Source organism: Molothrus ater, chromosome 2 (assembly GCF_012460135.2).
Source record: "Molothrus ater isolate BHLD 08-10-18 breed brown headed cowbird chromosome 2, BPBGC_Mater_1.1, whole genome shotgun sequence".
Classification (NCBI taxonomy): domain Eukaryota; kingdom Metazoa; phylum Chordata; class Aves; order Passeriformes; family Icteridae; genus Molothrus; species Molothrus ater.
Window position 1 is genome coordinate 89,617,934 of NC_050479.2, and position 24,966 is coordinate 89,642,899.

Consider the following 24,966-nt stretch of genomic DNA (forward strand, 5'->3'; position numbering starts at 1 on the left):
CTAGAACTATAATTATATGGAGAGGAAACTTCCTAATCTGACGTTTTTAAAACGGAACCTTTTTGGAATTGGTTATTATCTTCTGCGACATGATAGCTGAGCCTTTGTATTGAACAGAGGCAGACCCTGGGAGGAGTGCCTTCAGCTAGCAGAAGTGTTATTTTCTATTATAGTTTAATTGTTTTATAGGCTTTTTTCACCACAATGAGACATCTGCTCCCTCTGTATGTGGAGCAATAATAGACTGCTTGAAGTGGTAGCAAGAAGTGTATACTATAAACTGTTATCTCATCATTTAGGGGTACTTTATGGCACTTCAAATGATACCTTCTGCAGTTTAATTCCAGGAAGGTTATCCCCTTGTCCTTTCTCATCCAAAATTTATGGATCTTGGCATGGCTGCGAAAGAAAAAAAAGGAGCATTCTCTGTTATGAATGGAAAATGATTTCACTTTGTGATTTTAGATGAATGGTTTCTATCAGCATCAGTAGGGGGAAGCACCACTGCCTATCCATTTCTCCTTTACCTGGAGCAGCACACTGACCCTAGTGCAGGCTAGTGATTGGAACACTTGCTGTTTCTTCCTCCTTCAGTTTTCAGTCTATACCTTGCTGGAAGTGCAGTACATTTTAAGATGAAGAATGTCACTGCTTGTTTTGGTCAAGCTGTAGATACTGAAGAATTTAGTGGAAGGTCTTACTTAAGAACAAATTAAGAATGACATCCTTTCCACATAGTCCTTGAAGAAAGAAGCTGAGAGCTAATTTTACCTCTGACCAAGCATCATGTAGCCCACAAAGAGTTTTAAGTTGTACCTGTCTTACAGTATGGAGCAGCCAAGGTGTTAAATGTGTATTGTTCTGAATGTTGCATTATGTTCAGTTCTGACCTGTATTCTTGTAGACACAAGACTTCTGAGTGTGAATTCTGCATTTTGGACTTTTCCACCTCAATGCCCATGAGGAAGGAATTAGCTTGCTTCCTGCTGCCTGAGTGACACACTAGAGGAAGAAAACTGAGCAGACAATCTGTTGCAAAATTTTGACTTGTCATCTCTTGACCTATTGGAAATGTTTTCAGCCAAAAGGATTTGAAAATGCAAAGATTGTTCTTTGAGTCTTCCTCAAGGAAGAAGTACTCATGTGTAGAAAAAAGAAAAATAACTCAAGTTTGGTTGAAATAGTCTGCTTATATGAAAAAAGAAAAACTAATAATTTATTATAGGTTGGGATGTATATGCTCTCCTTAAGAGATTGGGATATAAAAGAGTTGAACTCTCACGTGGAGTTTAGAAACTATAACCACACTGATTTGTGCCTCAGAAACAGGTGCCCATCACTGCTTAGGGAAGAGGTACATGAGAATAGAAGAGGCTTTTCTCAGTAATGTTTTGTTGGACATTCATGGTTCTAGAAAAGATAAACATAAAAGGTGAAAGAAAGGAGTGTAAAGGCAGCTGAAATGAGGGCTTGAACAATGTATTAGGGTATGGCCCAGACAAAAATCTCAAAGTGTGCCTATGCCTTGAATTGACTCTTAGGGACAAAAAGTGCTGAACAAGCCAGTTTTATTGGGCTGCACTTGTTTCTGTGGCTGCAAACAGCACCAAAGGATCTGTAGAAGTGGATTGTAGGCAATCCCTTTTGGGGACCTACTGGTTTAGGTGAGATCTCTGTATATGGGATTGAGGGCTCACTTTTAACACAGTGATAGTGAAAGCAAATTTCTTGTCTGTATTTGGCGAAGTCATATTTTTTTAGTCATTATGGGATGCTCTGGGGAAACATTGAACACCTTTGACCAGCTCTGGAGAGAGCTCTGTTCTGTTCTCTCTGAATTCATCTATTGGATTTATGTGCACATAACAACGTTATGTGCTTTTTAATTTCCATGGCCCTTCTTTTGTGTCTCTGTGCAAAGAGAATTCTGTGAAAAAGGTTGTTGAAATTTGTGGTTTTGAAGATACTTTCTTGACGTCTGGCAAGTAGATATTCTTGCCCCCAACATACTGCTCTCCCATATTGTTGACAGTGAATGTAGTTCTGAGATTCAGAAAACTGTGGAAGATTGTACCATGGTGTTTGAAGTCCTTTGGAGTAGGTGTGAGGAGGTAGCGTTGTGGACAATGACACACCAGGCCATTTCCATGCAACGTGTTTTCTGCATCCCTTGCAAGCTGAAGAATACGAGAGCTTACTGATCTGATAACCACTGTGTTTAAGTTGGAAAGTTTTTACTTTTTGAAACTACTGCAAGAGGAACTTCCAGGATTTCCCAAGACTTACGTATCCCTATTTGTTCAAACACAAATTTGAAAATTTTATCTATGTGATTTAAATAAAAGAACAGAAATTACTTTGAGTGTGTTGTGGAAGCTGTATAACACATTCCAACTTTATGTAAAAAAAATACTTTGTCAGCTGGTACTGAAGGTAGTCCTTGTGTCATGGTCTTATTTGCATATTTTTGAAGTGATAAATTAGATAACTGTCACATTATGCTTTTGAGAAGGTGCTAAGTTAAGTGCAGTGCTGTGGCTCTGCTCAAAGCAACCTCCACTTTAGCATAAGCAGTGGAATTTGTCATTTGGCTGAAGGTGTTAAACCTTACAGTACTTGAGCACCCCAGTGAATTCATTTTCTGAGAGTTATAGGTATGGCTGGTGGACAATTTGTCAAAGGGTTTGTCTTTAATTAATCTTGAAAAAGGTAGCTTGTCTGAATCTGTACTTGAATTTTCTTAACAAACACTGCCAACTTCAGGCTTTCCAAATCTAATTGAAATTAATTAAAAGCAATGCATGGCTATTCTTTAAAAATTAGTTGGTGGTTACTTTGTCATGGATACTGTTGTGTTTAATTTTTATTATCTGGAGAAAGAAGTCCCTGAAAATGGAATTAAGCTTTCTCAGTCATTTAGATGTGTGAAAGAAACACATTGGGGATGATGGCTTCATTCAATTACTGTTATGTTTGAGGGGAAAAAATATAGCTCTAACCATGTGAAAGTCAGAAATGGATGAATAAAAACTACCAAGCAGGAACACTGCTGTAGAGATTCCCATTATGGGTGGAAAGCACATTAAAAGAACCCTAAAATGGACTTGTCACTAGCGTCATTAAATTGCTAATCAGAGTTTACAGGAGTTTATAAACCAGAGTGCAGTGGTTTATTGATTACAGGTATGAACAGTGAAATTTGGCTACTTTGTTGGTGCACAGGAACTTTTAAACACTTCATGAAAACAGATAACTCAGGATGATTTTGGTTTCCTCTGGAAACCAAGACCTGTGCCTACTGTGGGCAGCAGGTTTGGTTGGGATGGCCTAGGGAGATCAGGGCTCTCATGGGCCACGGCTCACCATCTCCTCATCCCTTGCACAGACCGATGAGTCACTCATCAATCAGCTCTAAATTGCTGCTGTTTCAAGTGAATGGCATTTTAGCTTAAAGCACCATTGATTTTTATTTGGCTTTCAATGCTCCACTTGAAGTGGTGACAGTTGAGAAATCCATTAGCGCTCCTAGCGCGTCCCTGCAGATGCCCAGGAGAACATCTTGGGACTGCGGCTCTGGCAGTCACACCCGGCCAGCGCTTCCCTGCTCATCGGGCCGTGTTTTTCAATCATTAGCTAGCGTCCATAATTGCCAAACTTTGAATATTTCTGAAGTAAATGTTGGGAAATGCAAGGCATTACTAAGGCATTACTGCAAGTGCTGATTGCTTTATCTTGCCTATTTTTTTTCCCCCTCCCCTAATGCTTCTGTACTAGAATTCCTGGTAGCTTTTTGAAGCTGAATGTCTTTCTGTAGTTTGTTTTTTTGTGGGGTTTTTTGTTTGTTTGTTTGTTTTTTTGTTTGTTTGGTTTTTTTTTTTTGTGTCAAAGTACAGTTGCTCAAGTTCAAGTTGGGAAAGCAGATGAGAAGGGCTCTTTTTTTCTGTCTTTAGCATTCTTTTCTCCCCAGAAGCCAAACTGTGCCAGAGGATTGATACTTTGAAAGAGAAGTGGGAATTCTCTTATGTACCTGATAATTCCTTGCTCATTATTTGAGCAAGGGTAATTCTTTGATAATTCTTTGTGCTGACACCTTTGTTGTAACTTTGCTTTGCTACTGCTTGGGTTATTTTCTCATGTTTGTGATGTTTAAGAAAAGTAGTGAAATAGTCACTTGTAATAGAAACCCTTCTTTTTTGCCTGTAGGAAACTCACAAATGGGTGCTACCATAGTAGATGCATTGGATACTCTTTATATCATGGGCCTTCACGATGAATTCAGAGAAGGACAAGAATGGATTGACAAAAATCTTGATTTCAGTGTGGTGAGTAGAGCCTGCCCTAAACATTTCTGTAGTTCTTTTCAAGGTGTTCATCTTGGAAGAGGTCTTTCAGGTGAAACTTAATAAAAATTACGGATCAAAGAGTTAGATGTAAACTTGTAACAGATGTGACATTCCCTGTGTATCTAACTTTGTTTTAGAAAAAAAATGCCATGACCTTTTCACAGTTATGATTCTAAGTAGAGATACATCTATATATTGTATTTTCAAAGTACAAATTATAACTGGATAATAGGAGTAAGAGGAAGTGTTTTGTGAGAAACAACCAGGTCTCAGAAATGAAGACAGAAAAATGAGTTTTTATGGGCTGATAGTCGTTGCAAATAACTGAGCTATGAAAGACAATTTTCCCCAAAACTACAGTGTGTAAATTACTTAAGAATACAATCTCTTCTTCCATTTTCTTAAGAGTTTTAACACAAAATATGCCACTTGAATTCGTGAGTTTTCCTACAGGCTCTTAATCTATCACAAGAATTTCCCAGTTGGTCATACAGTATCTGACATTCTTGAGAAGCATTAAATGGAAGAAATGGCTCTATTTTAGTCTTATTGATTAGTGTTCTTTGTACTAATTTTGGGACTGTCACAGACTCTGTGATGGAATTTGTATTTCAGTCCTTGGATTTGCCCTATGGTTCCAAAAATAATTTTTCATTCAGTAAATGAACCTAATGAAATATAGTTGTATACTCCGAATTCAGCAAATGCTTACTGTTGTTTCTTTATTTTAACCCACTTTTCAAAAATTATTTGTTTGGCTTTTTCCTTTTGATTTATACCTTGACTGTCCGGCAAACATCAAAGAAATTTAACTCTGCTTTTTCAGTTAGTGCTAGATAATTATTCAGTCTAAAACTGAAGATCCTAAATATATCAGAGACAGTGTAGAGATAATGATGCCATTATGAGGATGAACTAAATTGCTTCCATAACTTTTGTCTGATCTAAGGCAATTTCAATATAAATTTGCAGTATCAATCTAGGATTTGGATGGAAGAAATTTACATGACCCTCTGGGGTTCAGTTACATCTTCCTATGTATCAAAAACCATTTCTGAAGGTTAATGAGTTGTCTTGTGTATACACCAAGCTTGAATAATTTCCTTACATAGTTTGGATTTTATAAATAAATACATAAATTTGATCCTCTTGGATTCTTCTATTGGGAAATGGAAATCATTGGTTTCACTTTACACTGTCCCACTGCATGTGTGATTCATGACTTTAATAGGTATTAAGTGGAATCATGCTGCCTTGGTGTTATTTTTCTTGTATCACCTCTATGTGAAAAGGGAAAACCTTTTACTAAAAACCTTTGAGAGTATTTCAAACTTCCAAGTTTTTAATTTTTATTCACATAATCTTTCTGAAATATGTAATATGTGCAAAATGAATTTAGTTTTGATCCAAGCACTGCAGGTACCAGAGAAATAGCACAAAAGGAAAGACGTACCTGTAAATGTCATTTCAGCTGTGTGCAGATTGGTGAGTCAGCTTGTTCAGTGCACATTGTAGTGACTTTTCTGGATAAAAGCAAAAGTCTAGCCTATCTCAGAATCTCTTAATAAAACTACATTTCTGTGTCTAATAGGTTGAAGAGAAGTTTATGGGGGAGACAGATGGAGTGTATGTGGAAAATTAGCTGAATGGGGCACAGAGGGAGTCAGTTGCTAAAACTATCTGATTACTTTTAATTTTTTGTGGGTTAAATGAGTCAAAAGATACTGTTGAATTTAACCTAAGGATAATAATGTGGAAGAAGGCAATAAAATCGTTTATTCTCTTGAATTTCTCAGTGGTCCTGCAGTACTACTTGTCATAACAGAAAGGCTATTCCAAGACAAAGATTATGTTAAAATAGAGCTCTGAATTTGAGTTTGGTAATTTAGGTTAAAAAAGTGCATTATGGGAATTCTCTAATTATAATTTTGCTTCATCTTTTAAAACTAGAAGGTTTGGTGCTATGCTGAAGCATAAGAGAGAAGATGCTGAATTATAGAAATGTGTAGTCCTTGCCTTCTTTTCCACCAGCCCAAATTACTGTAATTGCACTTTGTGGTGATAAAATGGTTAGAGGGCAGGAGAAAAACTAATTTGATTTTATTAAAATCAGTTGAAGCTGTAACTAGAATTGTCATTTGGTGTCACAAAGATGTGCATGAGAATTTCAGTTTGGATCTAGAGACTGCAACAGTACAGACCCTTGCATGTGGATTGCCTTAGGATATGTACTTTCTTCTGCCTTGACAATTTTTTTTTCTTCCTTCATTAAGGAGTTGGTTAGTTATTTATTAATGCTCTCTTTCTGTTCTAGAATTCTGAAGTGTCTGTTTTTGAGGTCAATATTCGCTTCATTGGCGGTCTTCTAGCAGCATACTACCTTTCAGGACAAGAGGTAAGGAGGTTGGAAGGTGTCTGAAATTCATTGTATTCTACAAATGTGGCATATGGAGACTTTTGTAGAATCTTGATTTCTCAGTAGCTTGCAAACTAATTTCACAGCAGTCAGTTGTCCAAAATAACCAAATTCTTAGAGTATGGGATCTTTAAAGTTTGTTTCTGAGTAGGTCTCTTGGCATTTAGGACACTTGGTTGCAGTTTTGAAATTCTTCTTTTATCGAGATGTTTTCAGAAGATATCCACTCAAATAAGCATCAGCTTGAAATGTCAAGTGAAATGTCAACCCTTTTCATGCCAACAATAACTTGTTTTGATATTCTGTAGCTCCATGAAGGTAGAAATAATAGCTTTGTCACTTGTCCTGCAAGGATGTAGGTTTGCTTCATCAAAGTGCTACTCAATCTTCTTACCATTTTCTCGGTGACAAACTGAAAAATAGCAAGCCAATTTTATACAGCTTCTGAAACTTCTGTTAAAAAAGATGTAGAGACATGCTTAGATTGACAGGATGCATGTCCCCAAAGACTTGCAACAATGGACTTCCTTAGTCCAGCAGTCACAGTGCTGTGACCTCTTACTTCGCATACTTTAACAAGACTAGAGCTTGAACCCCAGCTCTTCTCATATCTTAGAAGCTCCATGAATTTAACCTATTGTCTGTGTCTTTGATTCTTTGGTTTTGTCCTTTATTTTTCATTACCCATCTGTAGCCCACTACCAGACTTATTTCATGGTTTTCAGGTGTTCTTAAGTAATTTCTGCCTTTGTTTAGGGAAGCACCACATATGTACCAACAAGTTCTCAGGGATTTTAAGACTGGAGCCCTAAAAGTAACCAAGAGAAAACTCATAATTTATTGTCTCTTTATCTGTGAATTTTCTCCTTTATGAGGGTCTTCTCTTAGGAAGAAAAGCTAAGTGGCAAAGCAAAAATTCTGTGTACATCTTGAAAGAAATGGGTGGTTTATTTTTCATCTGGTGCTCCTGCTTTACCTTCTTCAAACTGGACCATGCTCCTTGGAGGTATCTATTGTGAATATGAAAAACCTCAGAGAAAAAGCTAGGATTACACATTCATAGCTGGATTATTTGTATATAGTGATACTGCACTTGTGCACAAGTCCCTTAAAAAGAACTTTTTTTGCCCCAGTATGCAGATGGGTGCAGCCAAGCACTGCCAAAACATATGCTTTGCCTGCATTTGTAAAGCACAATATTCCTTCTTAAATTTGCTTCTAACCTTTTGGTAGTCAGAACAAGCTCCTTCACTTAAATAGCTTTAATTTCTTTCCTTCTTAGAAAACATCTACCCTTTCTTTCCTAAATGTTGGCTGGGCTGAGTCTTTTGTTTTTAAGATTTTTATGGCATCATTTTCTCCAACAGACTTCAAATGCTTCATGGCTTGTGATACAGGATTCCCGTCAAATGTCCATATGTATCATCTTTATTTTCCTAAAGAACTGCTAAAAAAAGTGCTCAGACTGCATTTCTTTCAAAATAGTGTGGCAGCTAGGATTGCTTTGGGTATCTGAGACACTGCTTCATTTGCCAAGTTGGATGGGTTTTCTCTGCAATTTGTCGTTGTGGATATGACAAGCAAGGGATTTTGAGGCTCTTCAGCAATTGAGCTCAGGAGAGACACCTGCATCTGGGAACTCCTTGGAGTTGGAAACAGGTTGCTTGAGATGTGATTTCCAATCTGGTCCTCTCTCTTCCCCAAAAAGGGAACATATTTCTTAGCTCAGGACTGGGACTTGCTTGATTTCTTTATTCACTGCATTGAGGAAATGCTTGATTTCTTTATTCACTGCATTCTGACATGTGAGGAGCACTTTCTAGCATTGCTAAGACAGACAAGCCTGTTCCCAGCCTTTTGGGTGTTTTGCCTGCTCAGGTTGTGAATGTGCATGTGGGCTTACACCTTTAGGCAGTCTCTGTCTCCTGGTAGATGTCCTTTCTTTTTTCATCAAGCCATCATTTGCTTGATCATATTCACTTACCACACCTTGTTGATATTCCAGTCACCATCTTCCTACCTCCAAGCCTCTACTTCTGCAAGGCTGTTGCTAGATTGGTTTTAGAAGGTTTTCATACTGATTTTCCATACTTTTGCATGTCTTGTTTGATGTATTTATAGTAAGGTCCAGTACAATGAACTGCTGCTTTGAATTAATTCTATTTTTTCCTTTAAAGAAATATAAATTCTGCTTAGGTCTGAAACAGGAGTTACTGCTGTTTGGTGATAGTTACTAAAGCTGCTCTTACTTCATTTGGACTCCTGCCACTTAGTGTTGATAAAGGTGCTGTAGGGACAATTATAAAACAATGTCCAAGACTCACCATCAGCTGTGGAACTTTAATCATTTGTAAATGGCCACATCTGGAGAATTTTAAAGTCTTCATGGTGTATCTACAATGCCCTTTGTAGGGAGAGAGTAACTGTGCTTGACAGGATTCTATCTGATTGATTCATAATGGTAGCTATTGACCATAGTTTTCAAGTACAGCAGATTATTAATTTAGATTAAATAGTCCTTTTCAATGCTTTTATTGAAAACATGTTAGATTTAAAATTTATTTAGCATGTCTAGTGGCATGACTTTGTGGCTTCTGTGCTGTATTTAAACTGTCATGTTACTGCTATTACTTAGAGGAGCATCAACTGAGATCATGGTTTTAATAATGCTGATTATAGGTGACGGTAGAATTTTAAGCCTTTTTTGCTAAGATTGTGAGTATTGCTGTCCTTTCATCAGTAGGGGTTCCCTCTTGCTCACTGCAGTGAATGGGTGAATAATGAAATTTATCTCCTATACCACCAAAAATAAAGTTGCTGTTTTTAGCAGCTGACAGCTTGGCTGAAAATGCTGTAGGGCTTGTCCTGTCCAGTGCTGAGTCACAGGCCTTTCTTTGTGAAACATGACATGTGTAAATTTTTTAACAGCTCAGCCTTTCACATGTGGGAATTTCTGGTGGGCTTTCATGAGTGATGGGCATGTAAATCTAAAGCTTGAGAAAGATGCATTTTGGTGGTGCAAATGTCATGGTTGTCTTGCCTCCGTGTACCTGTACCTGCTAAAGTAGGGAGACAGAATTGTTTCCCTGTCTAACAGGCTGTTCTCTTGATGTGTGAAAGATCACCATCTTTCTCCATTTTTCCATCTCAGCATGCCATTTGAATGGAAGATAATAAAGATACAACTGCAAACCTTAACACAGTGGAAAATTTGCCCATGCATTCTGTTTCAGTCTTCTGAACTTGATGCAGCACTAATACCTCTCTGGTGGCAGAGGTTGTAGGTCTACAGTCTGGGGGGCCCTTGTTTTAATCCTCTGCACAGTATGTTTTTCCTGGCTGATTGTGGACAGGCCATCTGGTGTCTGGCTAGGTGTATGTTACCAGGTAAAAGTGTGTTCCTTCTTTGTCTCAGTTCCCACAGAGAAATGACGTCTCAATCTGTCATCAATTTTGAGATTCTTTGAGGCAATGACTTTTCTCCAGGGTACATTATTGAACTAAATCGTGAATATATGCTAAAATCATGGAATATAGAATCATAGAATGGTTTGGGTTGGAAAGGACCTTTTAAGATCATCTAGTACAACCCCCTCACCATAGGCAGGGACAGCTTTCAACAGACACATTCCTCAGAGCCCTCTCTGACCTGGCCTTGAACACTGCCAGGGAAGGTGTGTTCACAGCTTCCCTGGGCAGTACAACGTCGTTACCCTCATTGTAACAAATGCCTTCCTAATAGGGCCCTAAGAGGACTTTGAGCAGCCTGATGTGGTGGAAGGTGTCCCTTCCCATGGCAGGGGTTGGAACTAGATGATCTTTAGGAGTGTCTTCCAATGTAAACAGTTTTGTGATAATATCCACTCTAAAACTACCCTCTTGCAGTTTTAAAACAGTTGTTCCTTCTCCTGTCATTAGAGGCCATAGTAGAAAGACCTCTTCATCTTTCTTGGAAGCCAGGACCCCTTCAAGTGCTGGAAGGTGCTAGAAGGTCCCTCTGGAGCCTTCTCCATGCTGAACAACCTCAACTCTCTTAGCCTGCCTTCAAAGGAGATGTGCTTCAGCCCTCAGATCATTTTTGTGACCATCTTCTCAACCTGCTCCAACAGGGCCACATTCTTCTTTTATTGGGACCCCAGAGCTGCAATGGTATTAGGGTCCTCAGTATAAGTGGGGGTTCAGTGTATTTCTTTTGAAATGATACAAATGAAAGAAAGAGGAGGTTGGACCAGATGATCGCCTGTGGTCCCTTCCAACCTGACCAATTCTGTGCAACAGAGGTAGGCTCAATAAAAAATGAAGGAAAAAAGCATGTTCTCTCCTGGGAGTGCTGTGTGTCATAAAATAATACAATCATCTAGGTTGGAAAAGGCCTTGACAATAGAGTTTAGCCTCTCCAGGCAGACTCTCTTGTATTTTGCTGTATGCCAGAGATTTCTTCCCAGTTCCAGTAAGCAACCAGTGTAAAGTGTTCACTCACTGTTATTCTTTATTAAATTGTATGCTAATAGGTATAATCTCTTAAGTACCTAAATACCTAAATAAGAAATGCAAAATTCATTGTGTCTATATTTAATAAGGAGCCACTAATTAAATATTTTTGAGGTATAGGGTTTATGAGAGTTGCTTAGTAGAATTGTGAGTGACTGGGAGACATACTGTGAAAACTAAGCACTCCTATTTTCTACTCTAGGTTGTGATAGAATGGATAACATGTTTATTTTACATTTTGATCAAACAGGATTGTAGTTAAAGTGTGTGAAGTGCAAGCTTCCCACCTTCTGAGTTCAGAGGAACCACTGTGCTTCCTCTTTTGCATCTGTCAAATAGAGTTAATAGTCCAAAATAACATATTGATGGTAAAATATATAATGACTTCTTATCTAAATTGAGCCAGACTGTTTCTCAGTAATCCCTGCAACAATCCTTTAATTTCTGTAAGAACTACGTACAGTCTTCATTATGCTTGTGGGTTGGGGGTGAAGGACAACACTATGATACAGCTGATAATGTAACAGAAATAAGTAGAAATTAAATGTTCCATATGCTTAGTTTGGAGTAAACATTGAGTATGGCAGCTTAGGATGAAAACCAGCCTTACATGATTTAAAAAACAAACAAACAAAAACTGTCAATAAAATCCCAAAACAAAATAACAAAAAAAACAACTTTTTTTTGTGTGGTTGCATTAAGGGATTTTCTTTCTTTAGTGCATCATACCGGCACAAATATAATTTTTGTCTTTAGTTATGAATCCATGTGGTTTTTTATAGTTTTCAGTGATGCCTGGCAAGGCATTGTTTAGCATTTTCCCTAGAACAGTAGGCTTCTTTGTTTATTCCAAGTTCATTCCCTAGACTTACTGTATAAGAATGTTTTGTATTCTTTATGATTTTCTTTAACTTAGTATCCAGCACTAATGAAATAAAATATCTTGATATCACTCTATTGTATGTAACACCATCAGAATAGAAATGCTTAATGAAAGAGTATCATGTATACAAAGAGATTAGAGCAAGATAAACTACTTGTATTTCACAAAAAAAAAAAAAAGCTATTGCAATTTGTACTCTTATTAGATTGGATCTATCTGTTCATACAGTCTTCTAAAGGCATTTTCCAGGGAGGTTGTCTGGAAATGAACCCATAGTGCCTGGCTGGTTTCTGAGGATGTGCCTCTGGAATTCTTTGATCTCCTTTGGTGTCTATCTAGTTCTGCAGTTCAAGATTTTATTCAAGATCAGTCATGTTTGGTGCTTAGTTTTTTCTCTGGGTAAGATGGGGTTTTTCTCTTCTATATGGATGTTGGTATTGGTAAATTCTTTTTTTCAACACAAATTATCTAGTTGATCTTTATTTGGTATGTGATTGATTATATGTTCTTCCACTTCTTTCAGTCACATCTGTGCATCTGGGTCTTTTTGGGCATCAGGGTAGCTGATACTGATTTCTGAGGGAGGATAAGAGCACTGTTTTGTAAAATCACTGTATGTCCACAAAGCTTTCAACTCCTGGTGCAAAAGAGCAGCAAGCAGGCAAGCAGTAAGAATGAACTGCACAAGGCAGAAATGAGTTGGCTGATCTCTCTGTGTTAATGCTGAAAGAATGAAACTTGCCAACAGACCACAGCAATAAGCTGCAGGAGAATTTACAAAATAGATCCATGATGATTGTGTCTGAATGTAGAATTTGTGAGAGTAGGCTACCAGGAGACCGGGAGTTCCAGTGTCCTTAAGGACTAAAACAGTAAAAGGTCTGTTGCAACCTGATGTAGGATATCACACTGGAATTTTCAACAGAAGTTGGATTTTCTTGCGGTGTGCTGCATCAAGTGGTCCAAGAGTTGTGATTTCTGCTGTGCTGTCCCCAGACCTGGCTAGTGAAGGAGCAGTCAGTATGAGGAAGACTTCACAGATGACAATGCCAGAAGAAATCAGCTTCAAGCCTTCCTATTTGGGTGTATGAACTTCTTTGAGCTCATAAAGGCAGATGGAGATTCCTAGAGCATCTTGCAGGACCCATTGTTCCTTATTTCTGAAACCCATCCAAAAGACAGCAGTGAAGATACTGAACCCTGCTATGAGCAGTATTTTCACTTCCAAGTGTTTGTGAACACACTGTAAATGAACTTTCTGCTCTCCAAATGGGAATTTGTTCAAGGAGGGAGGGACAGACATCTGCAGAGCCCAAGTGTTGCATACATGCAGAATCATCCTGTAATTAAACACACTGAATGATCATTGGAGCAATAAAGCCCAAATAAGACAAAGAACAATCTTGTATCAGAGGTTATTGCTCTGTGTTCAAAATCCAATTTTTTTACAGTTGTATTTGATGAATTGCTGTCACTGCTCCTCTATGGCTCCTGCCCAATAGCCTCCAGCATTGAGGATACCCGCTGCTAGAATGAATGTGACTGCCTGCCAAATGTCTGTCCAGCTTCTTGAAAAATAGATAAAGTCCAATTTTTTGAGCAAATCTCCAAGAATAGTAATCTCTTCACAGGGATCCCAGTCAAAGGTATGTCTTCTGTCTCTGGATGCTGTGACATCTTCCCTAAAGGTTAATAATCCTTGAGTGCTATTTCTTCTCCATGCTGTGGAACCACTTCTTGCTTTAGAAAAGTTTGTATTTCCAGAGTGGCTTGGCATATTTACTTCTTACACAGCAAGCCCTAGCCAAAAAAAGAGAGCCTCATCCATTGATAATTACAGAGTTATCAGCATCTCCCCAGGAGGGGAGGGAGTCTTCTACCTTCTGTATATCAGCCTTCCCCTTCCCCATGGCTACAGCCCAGTCTGTGACACTGCATGGCTATCTGGTGGCTAGCTGTAGTGGCGAGCCCTCATGACCATGGATCCCTTCTGGGGCTTGGCATCACCTGTGGGAGTTGGTAAACTCCCTCAAATAGCAGTTTCAGCCTGGGCTAGGGATTTTGGTGTTTTCCCTGTGTGTTCCCAGCATGCATTATTTTCTGTTTTCTCGTAATATGTGTGAAGAGAGATACTGTTTGTATGGAGAGCGGGAAATAAAATCCTCTAACACTGAAAGAGAGTACCTGGAGCAAACATCTGCAGGCACTTGCTGGAGCTATGTCTCCAAGTAGGAGAAGGCAGGGTGCAAAATGCATATCATTGTCAGGAGGCTGAGGAGATGTAGTTAACTGAGACTAAGAGAGTCAGAGGAACATGATGTTTCATGGATCTATTTTGTTTCACTGCAGACTTTCAGGTACCTAGATTTTATCTAAATTAAGATGGATCCTTTGAATGTGTGGATTTCCCCTGTCTTTCTGAACATTAAAGAAGAAATAGTACAAAAACATGTAAATAGAGCCCACATCTATACAGACAAACTCTTTAATGGTCATTTCAGTGAGTAAGCCTTTTTTATTTTCTGATCCTTAAGAAGTCATTGCTTGTTTTGATGTGCCTACTCTATGATTTTTAAAAAAATTGTATCACAGGCTCTAGAATGCATCTGCCAAGCTGGTTGTTTGAGCTAAGATTTCCACCAAAGCAGTGTGTGTGCTGACTATAGTATCATGCTACCAGCACTCCTCTGTTCCATGTCTGAGATGGCCACTGCATTCTAGGGTGCTTGGGAAGTAGTGCTCTGTTCTGCAAATGCATGAAATGCAACCTCAGCCAGAGAGGTGATCACAGAGATAGGGCTAGTTAGCTATCACCCATAGGTGCTGTGAAGGAGAGTTGGCAGGTGTGTGTGTGACATCTGTCTTTATGAGCACCCAGGGTGAACTTTGTGTTCTCGATCTTTTTTGTGGAATTGTATTGGACATATGTCCCATTAGCGTGCATGAAGATTTACAGTGTAGTGAGGGAGTGTGTTGTCACACTCATTTCAGGCATTAGTAATTGCAAAGTGGATAGACTTGAGGATAAAAATACTGAAGATAGTTACTGGATTTGGAGTGCTTCAGTGATCAGGAGTATGACATTACCTTTTCTCAGCAGTTAGCACTCTGAGTTCCTGTGGCCCTCTCAGATTAGAATCCTTAAAGCTTCTGACAATTCAGCACATTTTCTGAAGCAAGAACCAGAAAAAGGAATGCCACAGTGATCTCTTAAAACTTGGATTTAACTCCTCTGACTAGTATCTGATAGAAAGTCTGTAACAAAACCAAGCATTGAGCCCATGGCTTTGGAATTGCTCTCCACAAAGTTCATCTGCAGCTGTTTGCAGCAGAATTTGAAGGTTGTTTCCAGTTCTTGCATGTGTTCTGGTTTGTAGGAAAAGTGACTGAGAATTGGGCTAGTAAGTGATACTTACATTCTCTGCCAAGAGCTCCTTTGTTAGCAGTCCATAAGGGATTTGTAGGGTATGCAGGAGTGACCCCATCTTGCCTTTAGAGTAACTAAGCGTTCTCTGGTACGAGCGGCATTTGTCTGAGGAGAGAGTGCACAAATGACCCATTGACTGCTTGCTTTTTTCATGAAGTGAAGCTTCACAAATCTTTAAAACTTATGGTGTGAGTGGCAGTTGGAAATAAAATATTCCTGCTAGCAGTACTGCACGGAATGACAAAAGCCCAGAGATGGATAGAGAGTCACTTGTTGCACAGTGTAGATGGCTGTGCTTGAGGAACAGCGTCAAGTAAGGAAAACAAAGTGAATATTATTCTAAATGTCTCTTGTGTGATAGCAGCAGAAGGACACTTAGACCATTATGACAAAGTGTTCTTGTCTGCTGCTGATTTATTAATATAATAAAAAGGGTAGCTTATTGTTTTATTTTTGTTGAGCAAAGTTATTTACGGTATTTGCAACATAAAAAAAGAAGATTAATAGTTTACTCTGTTTACTTTTGTCAGCTTTAGATATAAAGCAGTTCATTTACATGACTGTCTTTTTCATCTATTTAAACACCATCAAAATGACATATCTTTCTGGGCAAAATAGTAATATCATTTGTGTGGATAAATCTAGCCTCAAATCTCATTTAAAGTAGAGCATGAGAGATCTGTTAAGTACCTGATACTCTATTAACAGATAATCAAACTAATCCTTTCCAGGAATCTGACAGGCAGCATCTCCTCTGTTCATGAAAACTTGTTAGTCAAATTATGTTATATGTGTCAATGGATATCCCCAACAACCAACCTAAATATATGAAATATAGGTCTTCAATAAGTAAGACAATACTGTGTGTACTGGTTTCATGGGATTCTTAGCTGTACTGATGAAATTACCTAAATTAAAGCTTTAAGGCTTATCTAAATTAAGTTTTCAAAGGGCGAAAATCTCAGAAGAGTTAACAGCATTGTGTATGTCCTGTTCAATGAAGATGAGATTTGAGCTTGTTGCCAGGAGATGAGCTGCTTATTCATAAGTAGTTGTGACAGCTCACTGGTCTCTTAACAGGACACAGTCTGAAAAAAAACCCTCTATTTTTCTTTGACTTTTAAAGTGTTGTCTCATATTGGGCGTTGCTACAGCTCACTGCAGTGCAGATTGCAATGCTTGTGCAGTTTCTGTTTACCAGGCTTGTAGTAAACCTTTTCTTGACTGGCAGAGGACACTTAGCCCAGTTTATTGCTGCATCTTGGTGCTGCACAACACCTGAAGCAGAGAAAACTGACTTCATTTTGAATTTGTTTCTTCACTCTGATTGGAAGTAGGTTTTTTCTGTTAGTATAATATACCTTAAACTGGTGGAAATAAAGGACAATCTGATTTAGCACTAGAAAATAGAATAGCTGTGCAGTGATAGCTACTCTTAAAACTCATTCTTTGGCCATGTTCCTGTGGAGGGCTGTAAAAGCTAAGAAGGAGCAGGTAATTGGTAACTATTATTCACGTGTCATGTATCTCCTCTTCACCAGGTCTGTTAGTTTGTCTGTCCCTCTTCAGTAGTTTAAGAAACACATTGATGCTGATGGGCACCAGTGACAGCAAGCACAGTATCCTTCCTGTTGTTTTTCCAGACATTTGTTTATTGGCAACATTACTCTTGACATAGTAACACATTAGTTTCTACCATGGAGTTTTCCTCTTCTTTCCTCCTGAGGGTTTTCACACTTTATCTGATCCAGAAAGGAAGTATGGCATTGTCTTTTGTCAACTGAAAACACAGTTCTTCTAGCAGGATTTTTTTTTCACTTTGAAACAGAACCAAAATACAGCTCTGGACCTACTGCTTTAAAATCGAGCATCTTTGGCTGGCTTTGCCTTTTGGAACTTGTTCTCATTCAGTACTAACTCTTCATGTTTTTGTTTTGAAAAGGAATTTGCATGCTAGCTGAGAACAGATATGGTGAGAGAAAAATAAATGCCAGGAATGCTACAATAAATGCTAAGCAAACCCACTAGAATCTAGGAAAATATTAACAAAAAATATGTTGCCTCTGATGGTGTGTGCACCTACCACATGATAAAGATTATGAACTCTTCTTATCTTAAGATCAAGAGGATGCTGTCTACAGTAACATTCTGTTACCATTTATGAATTGGAAAATCAAGAAATAAATTTTTAAAGGAATGACCAAGAAGTTCTCTAGTCTTCCAACTCAGCATATTCTGTGATTCTGTGATTTTTCTTTTCAATTCAAAACACAAGATTGAAGATAAGCACCTATATCAAAATATTGCAACTATGTGCATTTTAAGAAAAGGTCTTTTAAGGTAACCTAGGTAATTGTGAGCCAGATAGTCTGATACCACTTTTTCTGCCCACACCAGAAATTTATATAGTGGAAAATAAGACATGATCAGTACATTAGTGTTTTGACAATAAAAGTCTTAAGAATTTATATCTGACTGTAGGTTTGCTCTTGTTGGGATGACAAATAAGTAGAAAACTCCTGAGAAATTTAATTGAATGTTCAACTAGGCCTGTGTAAATTAAATCCGTTTTAGTGTTGCCAAAGGTGTAGGTGCAGACTGGCAGCTACAAGAAAAATGAACAACTCATGTTGAACAGACCAACATGGGGACAGAATAATTTTGAGTAGTTGTGGCTTTGGAAGAGTACGTGTAACTCAAAAGAGGCAAGCTGCTCAGCTTGAACCTCTGGTATGAAATCCTGTGGCAAAAGACCTATGAGCATTTGGGTTTATAAATAGGAACTTCACATATGAGGAGGAATTTATTTCTGTTGAAGTCATTAACAGGACTTCTAAGACTGCTGTTGGTATGCTGCAAGCTTCTTGGTAATAATGTTCTGAGAAGGATTTGTAGAAGCAGTAGAAAGTCGTGAAAAGTAAGAGGACTGGTAGTTGTGCCTCCTGGACACATGAATAGTCAGGATGTAATACAGGACACAGTCCAGATATCTCTCTGAATGAAATCTTCCCCTTCAGTACTGCTTATTGATTTATCTGTGTAAAGGTATCTTGACACTTGCTCCTTATTTTATGCAGATGATTAGATTGTTGCTCTTGAACCTTTTTTATTTTCATTTGTGTGGCATAAAAGAGCAACATTTTTATCTTATAGTTCTGATCCTGAGAACTATAAATTATGCTGCAGGAGTCTGGATATTTATCTCACCATTTTGTCAAAACAAATGTCTGGTTTTTCAAGTGCCTTGCAGAATTTATGCTACTATGAAGATTCAGTGCTTACTAATTCATTGCTCATAGGTTTTGCTTGCCAACTAATTTTCTGTCAGAACTTAGTCCATATATGTATATATAATGTGTAGATAAGCTACATATGTGTTGATTGGGGAAAACAAGCCAGTTCATAAAAAAGAAAAAAACCAAACAAAAAACAACCACCAAACACTATTTACTTTAATCAGGTGCAGTGTAATGTGCTTTGCATCAGTCATTGTGTCAGGAATATGTTTTGGAAGATGTAAAAGCTGTATGATTTTTACCTTTTTCTATCCCCCTAGACTGTGATTTTTGCATTGTAATCTGTCACATTGTACCAGTGGGAGAAGGGAGGCTATGTGTATAATGACTGCACATAGTGTAAAACAATATGTAATTTAATCTGTGTTTAACTTTCCTTTGTAAAAGCAAATACAGTCTAAATTCAACAATGAGTCTAAACTCATTTCTGACAAAGACTAAAGGGGAAATCAAGATAAATTTAAAAATGAAAGCTTGGCAGGGAAATATTGGCAGCACATTCAAGAGAAATGGGAGACAGAGGAATAACTGAGAAAGAAAGTAGAAATTGAGACAATCTAAGCATAGAGCTGAAGGACAAAAAAGAGAAATATATGGGGAAATATATTTCATGGTATAGAAAAATATATGAGAAATGAAGGACATACTTGTCATGAATAGAGAAGGTGCTCTGAAAAGGTGTTACGAAAAAGAAACCAACGTCAAGAGAGATTAATAACCCGAGGAAGTAGTTAACTTTTATTGCACAAAAATGGTTCTAATAAAACTTGTTAGCTTAGTACAAACATCTTAATTATTTGACTTCAGAACCATTTCTTAAGGTTTCTAACACAAGTTTTTCTTCTTAAAAACCACAGAGTGACTGGATCATCAGTTGAGTCGTGAACTTCAGGCACGTAATGCAGTCTAACTCAACTGAGAACAGCTGGTAGTAACAAAATACCAAAGATCATTGATTAATAGAAAAAAACAAAAAACGACACCCCAAGATTCATTGATACCTTGCTTTGCCTGGATGTGTTTGGCTACAAAGGCATGTTGAAAGACTGATATGTTAGAGTCAATTCCAGTTCCTAGGAATATGTTTTGGAGATGAGAAAGTGTTTTTCCCCTGTCACATTCCCCAGGATGTTTCTCATAATCCTGTTACTTTCAGCTGTACTCTTGGCAGTCCATCCATTTTATGTCTTACCTTCTTTAGATCTCCATTTGTTCCCTGCCCTTTCTCCTGATGCCTTTGTTTCTCCCCTTCACTGCCTATTTATGCTTCCTTCTTTTACCGGCTTCTCCCTGACACTTCACTTTGTACAAGGAAGGGGACTAGAAGCCCTGTGCTGTAGCACTTATGGTTCCCCACTGGCAAAGCTCCATGCTGATCTTCTGTCCCTTGATGGCTCTTTTCTTCAATTTCCTGATGGCCATTCCAATTCATTTTTCTCCTTTCTCTGTTCCCTTTCTCCACAGTTTAAATCAGTCTTTCTCTGTGCCAGCTGCTAGTGGGGGAACATTTAATCCAAAAGCCAGGCATTGTCCATGCTGTCACATCTGGTTCCCTCTGCTACTGGAGTAGCTCCCACAGAAAAAGGAGATTGTGCTTAGGCATGAGTGATTGTGGTTGGTGTGTTGTGCAAATTCAAGATTGTTGCTTTTAGTTCAGGGACCATTTTTTAACAAAGGTAACTAAACTGGCAGGTTAATACTGCTTGTGCAGGTGAACTTAGAGTGAAGAAGCCAGAGATATGAAAAGCAGGAAAGATGAAGTACAAAAATTGCTTACTACTCTAATAATAATAGCAGAAGAGAAAATTAACTCAAGACTGCCATGGTTTTTGGCTCAGACAGGATGTGAAGCAATGTGCTACATCTCCTGGAATTATCAGATTGAGGAGGCATTTATATGCCAGATTTTCATCACATTTATTCTGAATTTTAAGTAATCTGTGATGTTGACTGACTGCTGTAAAGTGCCTTGGATTTGAAGGCCCCTTAAAAATTGAGAACATGTAACATTTCTACTCAGAAATGCATGAAATCTGTGCCAAGGAAGCTAATACAGCTATTGAAGTAAATGGAAATTATGCAGTTTAATTGAAGTATTATTAGCCAGTGCCAGGTAGTTCAAATGTGATTAGCTGGTTGTCCAGTTCATGCCAAATTTTTATGTTCAGATCTTCTAAAGCAAAAATGCTGAATATTTCTAATAAGCTAATATATGCACAGACTTTCTCATATGGATTTTTCAAAAATATCAGTAGTGTGAAACCAATGAATATTTCATTACATCCTGAGATGCCTCAGTCAACAGTAACTGGATTCCTCATGCCTCTTGTCCAGGAAACGAGCTTTGAAAAACTTTTGAAGAAGGTAAAGATAGTATCACTTAAGAATTCTGTTTGGAAATCTTTCCCTGCTGATCATAGAGAAACTCCAGAGTATTTATCTTTTATCTAAGAAGCACTATTTGAATATATAATTGCTAATTTGTAAAATGTAAATAGGGGAAGTTGTAGTCTACCAGATAATATCTGTCTTATCTGCAGTTAACTGATGGAGTTGGAGTATTTTTGTGTGTTTATTTTTCAGCTCATTTGTAGACTGTAGCTGAATGGTATGATCAGGTAGGCATTTTATGCTTTTCAGTACAACTCTTAACTGGGATAGTTCTCCTAGAGTGTTATGATAAGATAGATAGTTTCTTCCCATCTCTTTTGATCGTCTTTGTCCCTGTATTCATTATTCCAAAAAATCAATACTTGTATTTTCATCTCAAAATAGTGTAGAGCCTCTAGGAAAGAAGCAGCTTTGGATGTATGAATGGACCTATCCAGTCCTGTGGGCTTTACTGAGCTTTTGGGTTCAGAAGTAGAGTGTAGAGCACAGTTGCAGCTTTTACCTTGGAAGTTGTGATAATTGTGATACCCTGCAGTAGAATATTTTTACAAGCTGAGTCTCTGGACCCTTAAGCAGAGGAACTAAGGAAAGCCAAGCTTGTGTAGCCATGAAGTTTAGGTTAGGTGTTTCATCACGTAATTTCATGTGTCATCTGAAACTGGGCAGCCTTCCTTGTCTTTCCTACTGTTCTTTAAAATTGTCAGCAAAAGTGTATCTTTCAGGGAGGAATCCAGTGTGACTTTTTTAGATAAAAGTGTTTGTAGAAGTCTTGTTTGTCATTTTACTGGTTAAAGAAAATGTCAACCTAGTCAACATATTTTGAAAACTAAGGGAGTTCCTTTTTTCCACAAAGAAGGAACATTCCATGAAGCATTTACTGCCTTGTGAAATGAGCAAATCATCAAGTTATGTAATATTTATGGCTTAAGTACTATCTGCTTTATCCTGTTGCTCTTGAGAGACCAGAATTCTTCTACCACAGGAGTACTTTGCAGCAGCAGATTTAACCAGTTCTGGACTTCCATGAGGGTGAATTTGGCAGTGTTTTAAAATTTTGGAGACTGTCAGAATTAGGCAGAGTTTCTTTGCCTTTGCCTGTGTAAACTACCAGCATGTAACAGCTGAGTGCCTTGCAGAGGTGTAGTAGCTTTGCTGCCAAAGTTTCCAGTGGGTATTGTTGGGCACCAGAGCTAATGCTCAAGATGACTGTGATGGTATCACCCCTAGATCACTTCTGCCTTCAAAAAGGGCAAGCAGGAAGGTCTGGGGAACTACCTGGCCAATCTTACCTCTATCCCTGGAAAGATGATGGAGCAACTAATTTAGAAAACTGTTCTCCAGAACAGCAAGGTCATTGGGGAACTCATGTTCAGCTGACCCTGATGACCTATCATGAACTGACTTTATTTCATAAGATCCTCATAAAGAAGCTGGTGAAGTATGAGCTGGATGAGCAGATAGTGAGGGTGATTGAAAACTGCCTGAGCAGACAAGTTCAGAGGGTGATAATCAGCTGTGCAAAATAGAGTTTGAGGACAGTAACTGGAGGCATACCCCAAGTCCAATCCTATTCAATATTTTCAGGAATGATCTGGGTGATGACACAGGTGGCACTCTCAGCAGATTTAGTGTCTGATGGTGTCTGATGACACCAGACCAGGAAGAGCAACTGATATGCAGAGGAACCTCAGTAGGATGGAGAAATAAGCTTGACAGGAGCATCATTCAGTTCAGTGAGGGCAAGGGCAAAGTCCCACACCTGGGGAGGAACAAACAGACCCAGCTCTACAGAAAAGTGGTGGACACCAAGTTGACCATGAGCAGCAATGTGTCCTTGCAGTAAAGAAAGTGAATGGTGTCCTGGCATGCATTCGGAAATATGCCAGCAGGTCAAGGGAGGTAGTTCTTAGCCTTTACTGTATCCAGTTATAGGCTCCATAGTACAAGAGACATGAACACACTGGAGAGAGTCCAGCAAAGGACTGACAAAGATAGTTAAAGGACGGGATTATCTCTCATTTGAGGGAATGCTGAAAGAGCTGGGATTGTTCAGCCTGGAGAAAAAAAGGCTCAGGAGAGACCCCATCACTGTGTGCAAATATCTGAAGGGAGGAAGTAAAGAAAGTAGAACAAATTGTCATCATAGCCATTTTAAGTTGTCACTGTAGTCCAGATTCAAGCTTATTCTTGGTTTTTTAACTCTGATCTTAGACTGCTGGGATGGGTTTAGATTTTTCATTTTCATATTGATTTTTTTCTGTCACAAAATAATATAAATTCATAGAGCATTCCCTTTGCAGAATAAGTCTTCTCTTGTTTAAAGAGTTTCAGTCTTTTGGAAATGCTAAGTGTTGTTCATCAAGTACTTTGGTAATCATTGCAGCTCACCAAGGACTGCAATAGTATCTCAGCTATGGCATTGTCTTTACAGTATCTGCAAATTTTCCCTCCTTGAACATCTGCTACAACTCAAGAAACCTATAGTGCTGATGAGGTGCTGTTGAATTTATGTATTTCTACATCATTTCACCTCTGTAGGTAGTGTAGTTTGTAACTGCCTTGCTAAATTTCACATGAACATGATTTACATTCTCCAGGACCAATTCTAGATGTGGCATACCTCTTCAATCATCACTAACAAACATCTATGAAATATACCTCAAGTGTTCTCCCACTCTAATTTCATACTATGATAGCTGACATGTTACCAGGATCTTACTGCATCTCCGTCATCTCACAAGATGACTTTGTAATTACAAAGCGAAAATTACTAGAAGCAGATGTGTAAAGAGGGAGCCATTTCTCCATTTCTCGGTAGCGAGATGGCCCCTACTAGCAGGGGAAAATGCCCTAGGAACAGTGGAAGCCCCCAAACCTGGGAGCCCCCAAAATTTACAGAAGCAAAATATGTTGGAAGTTATGAACTTCTGGGAACTTGGAGCTATTTATCTGACATGCAGACGTCTTTTTCATATGCAGTAAGACATATATAAACAATCATCAAACCTGCAATGCTTATTAAGCTACTTCTGGTTTTCTTCTTTTTTTTTGTGATAATGCTGCTTGATTTTCACCATGAACCTTTATCTCTACTCATGCAGAGAGTACTCTCTAAGACGTTGACCTTTAAATGAGTGTTTAGCCACCAAAAGGCAGTGAGGAGCTGACTGCTGCAGATTGAACTTTGAAGGTAGAAAGATGACTATTCTTGCTTGGGCCAAGGAATACCACGTAGTTTCCTCAAGGATCTGAGTCTGGTATTTATGTCAGGGCTCTGGTTTTTCCATCTACATTTAGTAGATTGATAGATCTCCCCCATCATCTTCATCCTTAGTGTTCAAAGGAAATGTGTTCAGCATTTGATACCAATATAGTAGTACTGATCTTGAACCAAGCACTACATTTCTGTGAACTTGTGCAGTATGTCTGCTTTGTCTGATGGTTTTTTCAATGATCCAGGGCTATCAAGCCTACAGATCCAGCCACATTGCAAGGCCATAGATTCTCACTACTTAATAACCATCAGATTAGAGAGAAGTCTGGCATTTATTACTTTTTAATAAGAACGATTCAAAGGCTGCTCTATGCACATAAATGAAAGAGATTCCTTATTTGTAGAAAACATCTATCATCGCTCTCAAAGTTAGGAGCAGAGGCCATTCGGTGCTGTTTGCCATTCATAGTGCTGGAAGGGTACACCTAACTGCAGTATTAGCATA

The 24,966-nt window shown here is 38.4% G+C and overlaps 1 protein-coding gene across 1 annotated transcript in view; it reads left to right on the forward strand.

Moving 5' to 3' along the window:
- Positions 1-24,966, forward strand: part of MAN1A2 (mannosidase alpha class 1A member 2) — a 134,187-nt gene that overhangs the window by 56,065 nt on the left and 53,156 nt on the right. Inside the window, 2 exon segments of the mRNA XM_036379366.2 lie at positions 4,204-4,322; positions 6,658-6,738. Of these exon segments, the coding sequence (XP_036235259.1) occupies positions 4,204-4,322; positions 6,658-6,738 (200 nt within the window).